Source organism: Physcomitrium patens, chromosome 5, assembly GCF_059467195.1.
Source record: "Physcomitrium patens ecotype Gransden chromosome 5, ASM5946719v1, whole genome shotgun sequence".
Classification (NCBI taxonomy): Eukaryota; Viridiplantae; Streptophyta; class Bryopsida; order Funariales; family Funariaceae; genus Physcomitrium; species Physcomitrium patens.
Window position 1 is genome coordinate 11,467,744 of NC_143414.1, and position 14,507 is coordinate 11,482,250.

The window sequence follows — 14,507 nt, forward strand, 5'->3', positions numbered from 1 at the left end:
TTCTTTTCTATCTTATTCAAATTTATTATTTTTCATGGTTGAGGTGAATAAATGCTCCTTTGATCTAAATTACTTATACCACCTATCAAGAGATTTGAAAATAAGTTTTCAAAATTTTCTTTAATTTCTTTTAAAGAAAGATCTTTAAATTCTTTTAATAGATCTAAGAAATATATAAAGTAGATTCACTAATTAAAATCCTATTATTTGATAAAAAAAATTCTAATAATTCTTATGGATTCTTGATTCTCTAAAGGTTGTACTAATACAAGTCTATTTCTATTTCTTACTTAACTATCATTTTAAGCAAGGCTTTCCTTCTTTTAGACTATTGTAGAAAATGACCTCATTTGAAAGTAACTTTAATCAATATTTAGTGCAAAGATATTCTATTACTGATAATAAATCTAAGATTTCTTTTTTTATCATTTATATTAATATAGTTAAAAAATTATCCACTATTTGGTGAATAATGAAATTTTATTAAATAATAAAAAAATAGAATGCATTATCTCAGATATAAATATTTATTCTAATAATTATCTATATAACTAAGTAGAAGTTGGTAAAAATAAATTAATTTTATAATATCTTTTAAAAAAAAAATTTAGAAAAGAAAGCTTTATAGATGCAATTTTGATTTTACATGTATTTATAATTGATTGGTATATTAGAGATAGGGTGAACAAGTTAGCTACATGTCACAAGCTAATTATGAAGTGCATATATAGAAAATTTGCCTTATAAGTTAAGATACATATCTTACAAAGTCAACACGTGTTGGAGGTCATGTAGAGCATTGCCACATAACTCATAACTAGATAGTATATATAGAGGCAAGAGTGAAGATTTTTTACTCTTGTCAACGCCTTTTTAATTCTTAGTCTTGTTTCAAGACTTTCTAGTCTTCTTGTCTTTGGCAATAGCCATTCTACTTCAATACATTACCATCTTTTACTAACTTTATCCATTATCAACCTTAAAAAGGTTATCCTTCTATACCTAGTGATTGATATAAGAATTTTTTAAGACAATCTTTAATACAAGAATTAGAACGGAAATTCGTAAATATATCATATAAAATAAAAGAATCTTAAAATATTAAAAATAGAATTTATTTAAATTAAAAAGAGGTATTTACATATTATCATTTGATTATAAAATATCAAGATATTTATTATAAATAATCTTTTTGAGTATGGCTGTTCAGATTATAATCAAATTATTATAGTATCTAAAGATCACCATAAAATAACTTTTACAACTCCCTAAAATATTTTTAGTTTTTTAGTCATGCATTTTATGCTTTGTAATGCTCCTTTTGCTTTCCAAAGAATCATGTTCTTTATTTTTTTGGATTTGCTACACAAATCTATGAGAGTATTTATAGATGATTTTAGTATTCAATTAAATGCTAAAGATTATATAAATCATGTAGAAGAAACTTTAGAAAGATGTAAAAAATTAGAAATTGCTTCAAATTTTGACAAAATATATTTGGAAGTACAAAATAGGATCTTATTGGACTATGTGGTATTCTAAGAGAGAAGAAAACATGATCCAAAAGAAATAGAGGTTATAGCTAAAATGAAACCACCAATAAATCTTAAGGAAGTAGAAAGGGTCTTAAAATACATTAAATAGTATCAAGAATTAATTTTCAATTATGCTACAAAAAATTTATCCATTACCAACCTTAAAAAGAAGTTTGTTAAGTTTGAATGATTGAAAGAGTATTAAGAAGCCTTTGATTGAATAAAGACAATATTAAGTTGATACCTAGTATTAAAACCACCCAATTAAAATCTTTCTTTCCATATTTATTGTGATGTTTCATTCATAGTAATAGATAGTCCATTATGTCAATCAACAAAAGATAGATGTAAAGATTATCCTATAGTCTTTGCTAACAAAAAATTAAATGCAATAGAATAGAATTATAATATCATAGAAAGAGAATGCTTAGCTATGGTCTTTTTTGTGAAGAAGTTTCAACATTACTTTCTGTTAAATCCTATGGTATTTTTTGTTGATCATATGGCCATCAGATACTTAATCAATAAGGCAGATTTGAACGGTCGCATAGCTCAATAGGTATTACTATTGGGAGAATTCGATTACAAAATAGAACATAAACTCCAAAAATTACATAATCAAATCGTTTACCTTTTAAAGTTAGAAGGAAAATTAAGCCCTACTCCTATTGATAACAACTTGGTAGATAAATCTTTTTTTATCATCTTCACCTATCTTTACTTGGTACAATTACATTGCAAAAAAAAAAAAAAAAAAAAAAAAAATCAACAATTTTTTGAAAGATTAAAATTAATAACACTCATTTTCTTATTATCAAGAAATGATTGTATTATCAAAGAGTAGATGGTCTATTCAAACACTATATAGTGGCTAATAAAGTATCAACCATATTAATTGCATGATTATTCTAAACAATGTGATGTTTGCCAATATTATACAAAAAATGATTTGCATATGGTACTTCTTTTCTACATATCTTTGATTTTATTTTCTTTTAAAAAACAGAAAATTGATTATATAAGAGAAGTTCGTCCTATTTTTTCAAGAGGGATGAAATATATAAAAGTTGCAATAGAATTTTAACAAAACAGATTAAAGCAAGAAATGTCAAAATCAATGATGCTATCCATTCAATTAATTTTACATGTGAGCAAATCATCACTAGATTTGGTTGTTCTAAAATTATAATTAGTGATTGAAGTACATATGTTTTAAATAGTATGATTGAAAAGATGATCAATAAGCTTAATATAATTGTATGATGTGAGTTCCACTAATAGATTTTAATTAGTAGAAAAGTTAAAAATGAAGATTTTACTTATTTAAATATATAAAAAAAATAATATTAAATAATCTTTTTGATGATTTAAATACTTATTAGAGTTTGGAAATTTTTTTGAGGTATAAGAGTCTTATTTTTAAAAAATCGTAAAAATGGAGTATTAATAAGTCTTAGAGATAATTATTTTAGTTAGTTTAATATTTTATTTATTATTAAATATTAAGGATTAATATTAGAATCAATATTTATTTTGGCCTTTTAATAAAAATATATATATATATATATATTATTAAAAAAAACCTATAAATATTAGTCAATAGTTAAAAGAAGCATAAAAAACCTCATATCTTTTTAATTATATTAAAAATATTATTTTTAGTAGATTTAAATTTTTTCATTTACTATAAAAAATCATCAAAGTAAAAAAATTGGCTTTGATTTGATTTTAGTATTATAAAAATATTATAGGATTTTTTAGAATTTATTTAAAATATTTTAAGAATTTTTAGAGAAACTTTCAAAACTTTAAAGTTGAGTTTTTACCACCTTAAGAGATATTATGAAGAAATAGAGTTAGATTTAAAGACTATAAATTTTTCAGGCTAATTAGGTGTTTTTAAATACATAGTGAATTCAAAAATGTAAAAATATTAGTTTTACTAATGAAAAATAGGAGGACCAATAACTAGTCTAATTCTTGCAAAAAGAAAGGTGCACAATTCTCACATGGATTGTAGCACCTGGAATATAGTTAGGAGGATAAGACTAAGGCCTCATGGCTTTATATGTTTCTTATGTCATTGGAAAGATAATAAAATTAACTATTTAAATAATAATAATTATAATAATAATAATAATAATAGATAAAAATCTAGTGAAAAAAATGTGACTAAGTTTTGAAGTGTATATTTGCTTGAATACATTCATTTTACTTGTTTTGTATTTGTTCTTCTTTGTTCTTGTTAATTACTTATCTCACTTCATACCATGAATCATAAGCAACTCATAATTGAGGCCATTTTATAATTTGAGTTGAAAGGTGAATTTTACCTTCAAATATGGCTATCCTTTATCATCTACAAATTAATGGGCATATGGAAAGAGTGAACCAAATCTTAGTTAATATCCTAAAAAAAAAATAGTACAAGATTCTAAGAAAGATTGAGATACAAAATTACTAGTAGCTTTGTAGGCTTAGTATATAACCTATAAGATCACAACTAATGCTACTATTTTTGCTTAGTATATAGAATAGAAGCAATTTTCCCAATTGAGTTTGAAATCAATTCTCCTAAGATAGTAATAGATGATAGATTAACTATCCAAGAATCTTTAAGAAATAGATTAGAACAATTGGAGGGCTTTGACAAAATTTGGACTATGGCTCAACTCATAGAAACAATTTAAAGAAGGAGAAAATTTATTTTTGATTAAAAAAACATAAGAAGAGAGTCTTACAACCTCAAATGCTAATGTTGTTACAAAATGGTAAGAGAATGGATTTCCTTGTCAAATTTGATGCTCTTTGGTTAGATCCTTATCTCATGTGGGAAGTCTAAGACAACAATTCCTTGTAGTTAGAGATATTAAATGGTGAAGTATTTCCAACTATAACATTGAGAATAGATGTAAGGAGTATAGAGTGTGAAAAATTCATCACATAATAAAAAAAACAATTTACACTCTTATTACTCAAGTTGAAGATCTAACTATACAACCTAATGAAACTTGGTTTTTATCAAGAAAAAAGGACCATAAACTCAATAGAGAGACAAAAACAATTTTTTGAAAGATTTTTGGTTCCCCTACAATATTATCTCTTCTATTTACTAGGAGATGAATTAAATCCAATGTACACTTTTTAATTTTTCTCCCTTCTCTTTTATATTTTTTGCATAAAAAGCTTCAATACAATGTTCACTATTACAATAGTTTTTTTATATAAGAACAGCCATTCATATTAGATATGAACCTTAGAATTGTTGGCTTAGATTTGTTTTGTTTAAAAACCAAACAAGATCTGTTTTGAGATCCAAGCCACAAAGTTATGTGAATTTGTGAATCCAGTCAATGAAATTGGATCTCAAGTTGCAATGAAGTGCCAGTTTATTACAAGCATAGTTGGTCAAACATGATTCAAAAAGTCTTTGCATTTGCACTTCAAAAAGCTAGGAGGAGCCTTGGAGCAGCAATGTCTTAGCCAACTTGTTTCTCAATTTGAAGCAATGACATGCTAATAACCTTAGCAATTTGAAATAACAAAAGACTTATTAATAATCTCCAATAATAGTGGACCTCACTTACTCAAAAAATGGCAAATCAATCAATTTCAAGGATGTAATTCTTGGACATGTCATTACACACGATTCTGATAGATAGAATTGCAGGTGTTCTGTCAAGGACACATGCAAAATCATTGACAATTATTTTGGTAGAGGTAGACGTTAGACTTTATTTACAATAAGTCGACATATGATTAGATAGGTCAATTCAATGTTTGACGTGATTGTAAACAATTAATGCGATTACAGGATAATATTATTTTTCTCAAAAATTGTTAAATTAATTTAAGCTATACCAACCCAATATAGGCCATCTAACATGATGTTTCAATAAATAGCTTAATAATGTTTTGATTTAGTCACATCTTTAATTGAATTTTAATTTAATGCAAATTCATACAAACAATTTGGAACTGGTCACAGGTGGGATGTTGTCACCATAGAGATGTAGCAACTTAGCACCATAGAGAAGTTGACATTACAACAATTTCACATGGATGTCTAGAAATTTCTAAAAACATTCCCTGCATATGGTAGTGACAACAATATACAACCAAGAACGCTTACCCTCCACAGATGTTTGTGGTTTTATTATTTAAATCCACATCAGCCTAAATCCCTCCTGAAGGTCAGCTTTATGTTTTGAAGCCCTATAGAATTGCCAAAGAAATTACATTCTTAAGTGAAATATAAAGACGAAGGTCGATGTTGCAGTGCAATCAACACTACAACAGAACAACAAATGTACAGATCCACTCTGCTAAAACTTTCCCAAGACGACGAGGCGCTGATCTACTCCAGAAAGGGAAACAACAAAGAAACCCATTCTCAAAAACGATGCAGAATACTCCTGCACTCAATTATACACAGTGAAAAGTAGTGTCCGAGTTGAACTCTAGAGAAAAGAGCGTTCAGAAAATGGAGGTGAAGGTCGGATTGGCATTATACGATAAACAGAGCACAAGATGATGCATTAAGGTAACATCATAGCAGCTAATACCATAAAATGACTACATTTTACCGAATGCTCCGGATTCTATTACTTGATCCCTTCCTTAATCAGTCAGGCAGTCACATTTAGACTAACCAATCAGTGATACCTTTTAGGCCTTAGCACCGGGGGCGCCCTGAACGCGTGGGGGTCCGTCCTCCTGAACAGAAGAAAAATTTGCTGTTAGAATTGTACTGGCTTAGGGACACAATGTACGAAAATGCACGGTGCAGTGTTCAAATCTCAATGCCTAATTCTTTGAAGCATCAAATCCACAGCTGACCTTGCGGCGAAACCTCTGCGGGGGCTCACGGATCCTTCGTGCCTCCCGTGATCTCACACGAACGACGTGTGAATGGATAGCACAAGAAATGCAGTATTGCATCTTGGCGTACAACTTGGGGAGCACATACCCTGCAACACATAGACAATTCAGCAACAGAACTCGTCAAATGTTGCCTCCATGAAGCCCAGGAGTTGTAAATGGTAAGTCACATCCAAAACCCTGTTGTAATTTAGCCTCGTCCTTTCTAATCAGGTGGTACATAAAATGAATTTGAAGACTATTGTCTGCACTTACCATCGTATACGCAAGCTTCTTGCACATCACGGACAGCAGCCTGCTCAACAATGTTACGCACCAAAAACCGCTTCACGGCCTTGTCCTGCAAAATTCAACACCAATGATCAGCGATTCTAAATCCTAATGTGATAAAAATGGCACATACTTGAGTTTGACAGTAGTTTACGACACCTGATTCTTAACTGATCAGCCAATTACGACACATTATTGCAACGGAAGTCTAAAAACTGTTTAGGAGCACGGCAACCTTGGGGACACAGCGCCCACAGTTAGAGCACCGAATAGGGTTCACATGGCCACGGCCATGCTTGTTGCGACCTCCGCTGCGCCTCTTGACAGTCTTCATCACACAAACATAGCCCACACCCAAAGCATCAGTAACTATCGATTGGAGATACCGACAGACTACTAAATTCCAGCGAAACCCTAAATATCTTAAACATTAAGAAACCAAGAAGCCTAGTGTATTCTTAAAGCAGAAAGACAGAGCTGCACAGAGCAAGGTCCACAACCCTAAGCGTACCATATTGCGATACTCGGCAGACGCTGGCGAGGCAACGACGCGAAAGCGGGTTAGTGCTCAGCGATGAGCAAGTCAAGCAAAAGGGGCAACACGGGGGAAGTGAAAGACCCTATGTTGGGTGTTGCTGGAGATTGAGGGAGCTGCTTTGAGCCGTAGATACCGTATGGGTGTGGGCGGCTTGAAGCCGTCGGGAGGAGAGGGATTGTAACTCTAGACCCATGTCTCAGTATGTTAGGGCATTCGTGTCTGGTGATGGGGTTCGACCAAGCCCTATTCGCGGATGTAGGGTTCAGAAACATGGGCTCTTCACCGTGAGTTAAAATAGGGGTGCTGTTATGTGGAACAATCACAAGCTATAATGCTGAGTCATTTTTCAGAATTCGTGTCTGAATGCGAGTGTTGCTCACCTGAGGATTTCCAAGAAGTGCAGAGCTAACTTGAGCTAAAGTAGTGTTCTATCTTACATTAGGTGTAGTGTTTAAATGTATGTGCATTCATGCAAAACATGCATCGTTCCCCACTTTTCTAGATATTGCAACTTGTATTTGTAGTATTCAATGTCTTCACAGGCTAACATGATGGTGTGTTACACCATCACAAGCGTGGCACCGTTAGCTTTGAGCATTGTGAAACCACACAAAATCTCTACATGCCTTCCCAACAGACTGCATAGAGGAGATCAGACTAGGTGTTTCACACTCCAAGAGGTTCCCCAGGACCACCTACAGAAGCTAGAATTTGAACACATTGTGAGACTGGTTTGCAAATTTTGTGCTTACATTCGGCTGCAAAGATATGCATGTCTCGAAGCTACCTTTAAATGATATCTCAACCAGTCATGTATTAACATGTGAAGACTGCGAAGTGATGCACGATAGACCAATGATATGATGATATTGTAGACATATAACAAGAGGATACATTGCTTCTCCAAATAATAATAGGAACTACCGGGGCAGCCAACTATTGTGACCAACTCGAAAAGTCATTGGCTTTACAGCATTCATTAAACAGCATTCATTAAACATACTAACAAGCATGTAATGCACCCAGTTCGACTTCCTCCCCTATCTGACTAGGCCAGTAGAGCCTTAATTCACAACGCGAGAGATCTCACAGGAGTAACGCTCCGTAAAGAATCAGCAAAAATCTCAACCATATTTCTGTCACCAAGTAGGTTCCATACGCTGATAATTAAAGCGGAGCACACTTTCCTGCTTGGAAGAACATAACGCTCATGAAAATTTAGCTTCTCCTACTTCAGGTTCAAATAATTTCCCTCGGTGATTGAATGTCATGAAGTCCAGGTTTGCACAGAGCATTGTTACCCTGCAAGGGCAGTCACTTGTTATGATTAGCCAAGGAGTCACTGGGTACACGACTGAACAAAAGTATCATGTTTAATGAGCTCAGCATGAACTTCACTGAAGCATCTGTGCTCTGAAATACCTGTCCAAACATGTTATCGCTCATTCTCCAGTAACGAATTAAATTTGTAATACTCATAAGCAAAACACAAACCTCAGATCATCACATTCTTTTATTAGAAAAAGCAAAGGCTTCCAGGATTCCCACCTATTAGCTTCCGCGTCTGGTAATATCGGAAGAAAAGAGCCTGGTACTTTGAGAGCAGCCCATAAAAACAGAAGCAGACTTACAGCGACCTCAACGACCACCTGAAAAGTAGAACAACAAAAGACTCTAATCAGATCACACCCCGTTACTGAGAAGAATGGCAACAAATAAAACCTACACATGCAACCAAATACTTTTAAGAAAGACAAACGATTTAAAAATTCCTCTCACCTGTATCGGCGGATACGTGAAATCTTCTTCTCTGATCTTCAAAGCACTCCTATCTGCAAAAACAAAAACGAAAATAAAAATTTCTAAGAAAGAGCATGATTCAAGGTGATATTTAAACACAATGGAGGACTCATTAGCTTAACACCAGGACCCCAGATTCAATCACTGAATAATACGAAGGGACACTGATTCCCAATATGCAAGGATCGGAAACAAACCGATGGACTGAAGAGAAAAGGGATGTCAGGCTACACACATCTCATTCACATAAACCTAACCTAAACCAAAACATGAAAAGAACCAAAAATCAACAAACGAGCGAAACAAGATCTGCGCTTACATTCTATGGTAGAGACGGCACTGTGCATCAACAAGAGAGCGCCGACGACCCCGATCCCAAAGTCGACCCGTCCCATTGCTTCCCCTCCCGCGAGGAATCACTCGCACCGTTGTCAATCACGCTCGTCGGAGAAACAGAATTAGGGTTTCAGGGTCCCCACGCCTTCTTGCGCGAGAGACACAGATCCCCCCACCTCCCCCCCCCCCCCCTCCTCACCCCGTTCCTTCGATATCACCGACCAAACGTAAAAGGAGAAGGACACAGGGGATAAAGTAAACTCCCTGAAAGCTGGATCTCAAAAATATATATATGTATATTATCTCAATAAAATAATGGTATTTTCTATTAATATCGAAGTTTTCTATGTATGTAGAACTAGATAAAAAAAAGGATTAAGATCCTTGAAAAAACAATTGATTTCCATTTAAAGGGAACTTAATCTTTTATTATACAATATCGACTGTATTTTTCTTAACTTGATTTCGGTAGTCAATTTTTTTGAATCAAGTTAAGAAAAAAAATTTAAAAAAAAATTGACGACCGAAATCAAAAAAATCTAGATTTATCTTTTACTGATAAAAAAAAAAAAAAAAAAAAAAAAAAAAAACTAGATTTATCTTTTACTGATACAAAAAAATCTAGATTTATTTTAATTATTTTTTCATTAAATACTCTCATTTTATACAGTGATTTTAATACTTGTAGAAATTCTTAAAATAATATTACTTTGATTAATGAGTTCAGATTGAAAAGTTACACGCAATCAAGAATATATTGAAAAAAAAAAAAAAAAAAAAAATCTTGTGAATGTAATAATCAAAATATTATGTCGTAAAGATTAAATTATATATGCAAATTCTAAATAATCCTTTAAAATGGTATTTTAAAAGCAACACATCATCCAACTTAAAAGGTCTAATGCAGTTTTACTTATAATTCAGTTCTATTAAGTATTTAAAATGCACAGAATAATTCATAAAAATCTGAATTTTTTAATCAAATCTTACAAATAAATTTTGATCTTCATGCATCATATTGTGAACTTTTTACTTTCGTAAAATTTTGTAATTAGGAAGCATTTCTTTATGTTAAGTACATCATTTGTATTTATTAGAACATTAATTTATTGTTAAGAATCAATCATCAATGTGAGTTTTTTCATGTCTTATGTTGTTGATTTTGTATTTTTGTATTTAGGATGTTTTATTTTGTTTGATTTATGTGTGTAATTTTTTTAATATTAATATTTTTATTTTTATTTTTTATTTTTTAATGATTAAATTATTCTTAACAATTAATAAAATAAATTCTAATTATTTATATATTCATTTTTCTTGAGCTTTAAAATAATGACTAATAAAATTACAATAGATTTCAATCTTCATTACGTGGCAAATTACATTAAAATCATATTCAAATCCAAAGTATTTGAAGATTTAATTATAAACAACATCTATTTCTTGACTTTAATTGTGTTTTATTCATAATGACTCGGAAATGTAGTGTATGTTTTATTTGGTGTTGATTTTAATTGAAAACTATAATTTGAATGTATATATCAAAAAGCATTTTCTTTCAAAACATGGGTTTCATTGCTTACTACACAAATTTCATTATATTCTATAGGATAGATAAAAAACTTGCTAAAATAATCAACACTAGTAAAAACTACATAAGTATTAATTTCAATATTGTGTATTTAACAAAATAAATAAATAAAAGTTAAGAAAATTTATTTGTAATACTTGAGTTTAATAATATGGTAGTTTTAAAATTACAAGATAAATTATATTATACATATTTGATTATAAAAAGATAAAAAAATGAATTATATATATATATATATATATATAAGAATCTTTAAAACATATAGAAGAATAGTTTCTAGCAAAAATTATCTTCAAAGCTACAAATTGATATCCAAAAATGACCAATTATAAACCATAATCAAAACCAAATCCCAAGGCACAAAACTACATACCTATTGCAATTCTAAGGTTATTTTTTTAATCATAATAATAATAATAATAATAATAATAATAATAATAAAATAGAGAGCAAACTTGCTAGGATTTGGTTGAGTATTGATTTTGAATGATTTGGATTTAAATTAAATTTTTGAGGGCTTTTCAAAATTATAGGTGTTTAAAATAATTTGGAATTTTAAAAAATAAGAAAAAATTTGTATATTTAAAGATTTTTTGAGCATTGTAGTAGATTATTATTTTGAAAGAAATTGAATAATGCATTAGAGAGAAACAACTATTTGTAGCTTAACATTAAGATTGGAAAAAGAAATTTGAAATCCAAGTAAATTAAGAGTTTTTTATCTTAAATAATAATTTGGATTTTTTTTAAAAATATGTTTTGCTTGTTGTTAATGAATATATTTTAAAAATAGGCATATTATATAATAAAATTAACAATTCAATTAAAAATTATTAAGGTTTTAAAGTTTCTATAAGATTAGATTGAAATTGAATAGAATTTTATTAAAATTTAGTAATAATTTATTTAAAATTTACTTAAGATTTTTTAGGATTTTTTAGGATTTTTTAAAGATTTATTGATGATATATTTAGAATTTTTTTAAATATTTAGAATTTTATATAATTTTATTAAGTTTTTTTAGGATTTCTTCAAAAAAATTAATAATTTCTTTAGGATTTTTTTTAAAGGATTTTTTAAGGTTTTATATGATTTAGTATCTTTTTAATTATTTTTTTTCAATCTTTCTCTTCTATTAATCAAAGAAACTCAAAATTTTTACAAGTACACAATTTTGTGTCTTAAGGTTTGATTTTGGCTTTAATTCACAACCTACCCTCTTTACATATCAATTTCTAGTATTTTTTAGTAATTTTTTTAAATATACTATTTATTTCTATTTAAATATGCTTGTTGCATTATTTTTAATCTAATTTATATTGTGTTATTTATGGCTCTACAAAATAATTAGAAGCATTTTTTATAAAAAGGAAAAATTAATACAAAAAGTGTTTACTATCTGTCTATCTTTTACTTATGTTTTTATTAATTAATATTTTAATATATTTTTTTAATTAAGCTCTTCTATAATATAATGAATATTTTTCTCTTTCATCCAATAGCCGTGTTATAACACAACACCATCATTCTTTAATCCAAGTATTTATCTTCTAGTTTGAGTAGCTCTCTTTTGAACCATTTACTTCCTCTCAAAATTTGCACAGATTTTAGAAACTAAGTCAACTACTAGCATACAAAAAAAATATTTCAATCCAAAAAAAAAAAAAAAAAAAAATGATTAAAATTATAGAAACCCTCATCGATCTTTAAAATCCAATCTTTGAGACCTTGACTTAATTGAATCTCAATTACTTTTGATTTTACATCTAATTAAGTTAATTTCACAACACATTTAATACAACAAAATTAAAATTTCACTATTGACCTAAATGTGACATCTTTTCTATTATACAAAAAACAAAAGTTATCTAAAATAATCTTGACTTTGCAAGCTCTCACAAAGTTATTATAAACTCAAATTTCTAAAAAAATCCTATCAAAGCTATTTTTTATTTTCATCTAAAGGTGCTTGTAATACTAATTTTTCTAACCTACTTTGCTTTGTCTTTTTTATAGCCCTACAAAGTATTAGAAGTTGCTTTTTGTTTTATCTAAAGACAACATTCGTACAACATTATTTTTAATACTTTTTTATTTTTTTATCTATGTTTCTAAAGTGATTTTCTATTATATTTTAAAATAAGTTCTTCTATAGTATAATTATTTCTTTTCTCTTTCACCTAATAGCCATGTTACAACATAACAATAGTTGGCATTAAAGTGATTTAGCTACATTCATTTTTAATTGATAGTTTCTATTCTCTTCAAATTTAGTATTATTTTCTTAACTATAATATTAAGAAATTTTTAAAATTTAATACAATATTAGAAATTAGTTTTATAATTATTAAGGTTTTAAATTTGCTATAAGATTTTTTTATGATTTAATCGAGATTTACTTAGGATTTTTTAAGGTTTTTAGAAATTTGTTAGGATTTCTATAAGATGTCTTTAGAATTTCTTTAATATTTATTTATTATTTATTTAATATTTATTTAGGATTTATAAATATTTTAAAAAGATTTCTTTACAATTTCTTTGAGATTTCTTTAGGATTGAGTAGGTTTTTTGAAAGATTTTTTTTAGATTGGTTAGGATTTTTTTAGAATTTAATTAATGATTTTAAGGATTATTTCATATTTATTTGGAATTTATTAGAGTGTGATAAACCACTTTGAATGGCAAATAATTGCCTAAATAAGACAAAGTCTTCTACAATGAATGCATCATGATAAAAGGTTCAATTCATGGTTCCAATCAACACTATTATAAATTTGAAAATCATCCATCAACTTTAAAAATCAACCTAAGAATGCACTTGCATGTGTTGTGGCATCAACATGGTAGCTAAAGACATTAAATTCTCTTTCAATAACAAGGACAAAGCAATCATCTTATAGAATATTGTTATTTTATATTTTCTTATTTAAAATGGCATTGTTGTAATATTATTTAGTTGTAAGAGAAACTCTTAAGATATATCCTTAATTCTTTTGTGAGACAATGCACTTATTCAACATCTCATAAAAAAGTACAAACTATTGATTAAAATTGTGGCAACGAAATATGTATTACAATAATTATTAAAAACTAACTAGAACATGTTGTTTTATTAAGCATAGCTTCTAGTTGGTTCTTAATTTTCTTAGTTTTATCTATTTGTTGGAAATATTCATCAAGTTATGCTTATCACATCTCATACCAAAGGCAATTCTTTCTTAATAAGCTACCAACAAGACAAGAATTGTTCAAGTCTAACATATTTCTTATTAGAAGGAATGTTGCATTCTAAATAATACCATTTTTCTTAAAACACATATGTATATATATATATATATATATATATACATACATACTATGAGAAGAAATAAACTTTACTTTGTTCTATATTAACTATCAAATCCTAAATTTATTCATTTCAAATCATATCTTATATGTCCTTTATTAGTAGATATTTGTGTCTTATATTATTTAATATAGGACAAGTATAAAAATATTCTACATTAGAAGGATCCATATGTGTGTATATATATATATATATATATATATATGTGAT

At 28.8% G+C, this 14,507-nt stretch overlaps 2 protein-coding genes across 2 annotated transcripts; both read right to left on the reverse strand.

The window, feature by feature from the left end:
• Nucleotides 1–6,019: 6,019 nt before the first annotated feature.
• Nucleotides 6,020–7,268, reverse strand: LOC112282910 (small ribosomal subunit protein eS26y). The gene is made up of 5 exons (XM_024521079.3): nucleotides 7,198–7,268; nucleotides 6,922–7,014; nucleotides 6,672–6,756; nucleotides 6,375–6,505; nucleotides 6,020–6,251 (listed from the first exon to the last, which is right to left on the reverse strand). The coding sequence occupies exons 1-5, from the start codon at nucleotides 7,198–7,200 to the stop codon at nucleotides 6,204–6,206; spliced, it is 360 nt and encodes a 119-aa protein (XP_024376847.1). The 5' UTR covers nucleotides 7,201–7,268; the 3' UTR covers nucleotides 6,020–6,203.
• An 806-nt stretch (nucleotides 7,269–8,074) lies between these two features.
• LOC112282912 (membrane magnesium transporter) lies at nucleotides 8,075–9,472 on the reverse strand. Its single transcript, XM_024521080.3, has 4 exons — nucleotides 9,344–9,472; nucleotides 9,004–9,056; nucleotides 8,773–8,873; nucleotides 8,075–8,526 (listed from the first exon to the last, which is right to left on the reverse strand). The coding sequence occupies exons 1-4, from the start codon at nucleotides 9,417–9,419 to the stop codon at nucleotides 8,433–8,435; spliced, it is 324 nt and encodes a 107-aa protein (XP_024376848.1). The 5' UTR covers nucleotides 9,420–9,472; the 3' UTR covers nucleotides 8,075–8,432.
• Nucleotides 9,473–14,507: the final 5,035 nt, after the last annotated feature.

Bases quoted from the DNA above. Each gene is read 5' to 3' on its own strand.
- LOC112282910 (XM_024521079.3), bottom strand. The intron at 6,757-6,921 runs GTTGCCGTGCTC...TGAATTTTGCAG, and splicing joins GTGGGCGCTGTGTCCCCAAG to GACAAGGCCGTGAAGCGGTT. The intron at 6,252-6,374 runs GTCAGCTGTGGA...TCTTCTGTTCAG, and splicing joins CGCAGAGGTTTCGCCGCAAG to GAGGACGGACCCCCACGCGT.
- LOC112282912 (XM_024521080.3), bottom strand. From the start codon at position 9,419: ATGGGACGGGTCGACTTTGGGATCGGGGTCGTCGGCGCTCTCTTGTTG. The intron at 8,874-9,003 runs GTGAGAGGAATT...TCTACTTTTCAG, and splicing joins TCACGTATCCGCCGATACAG to GTGGTCGTTGAGGTCGCTGT. The intron at 8,527-8,772 runs GTGGGAATCCTG...CTGCCCTTGCAG, and splicing joins CCAGACGCGGAAGCTAATAG to GGTAACAATGCTCTGTGCAA.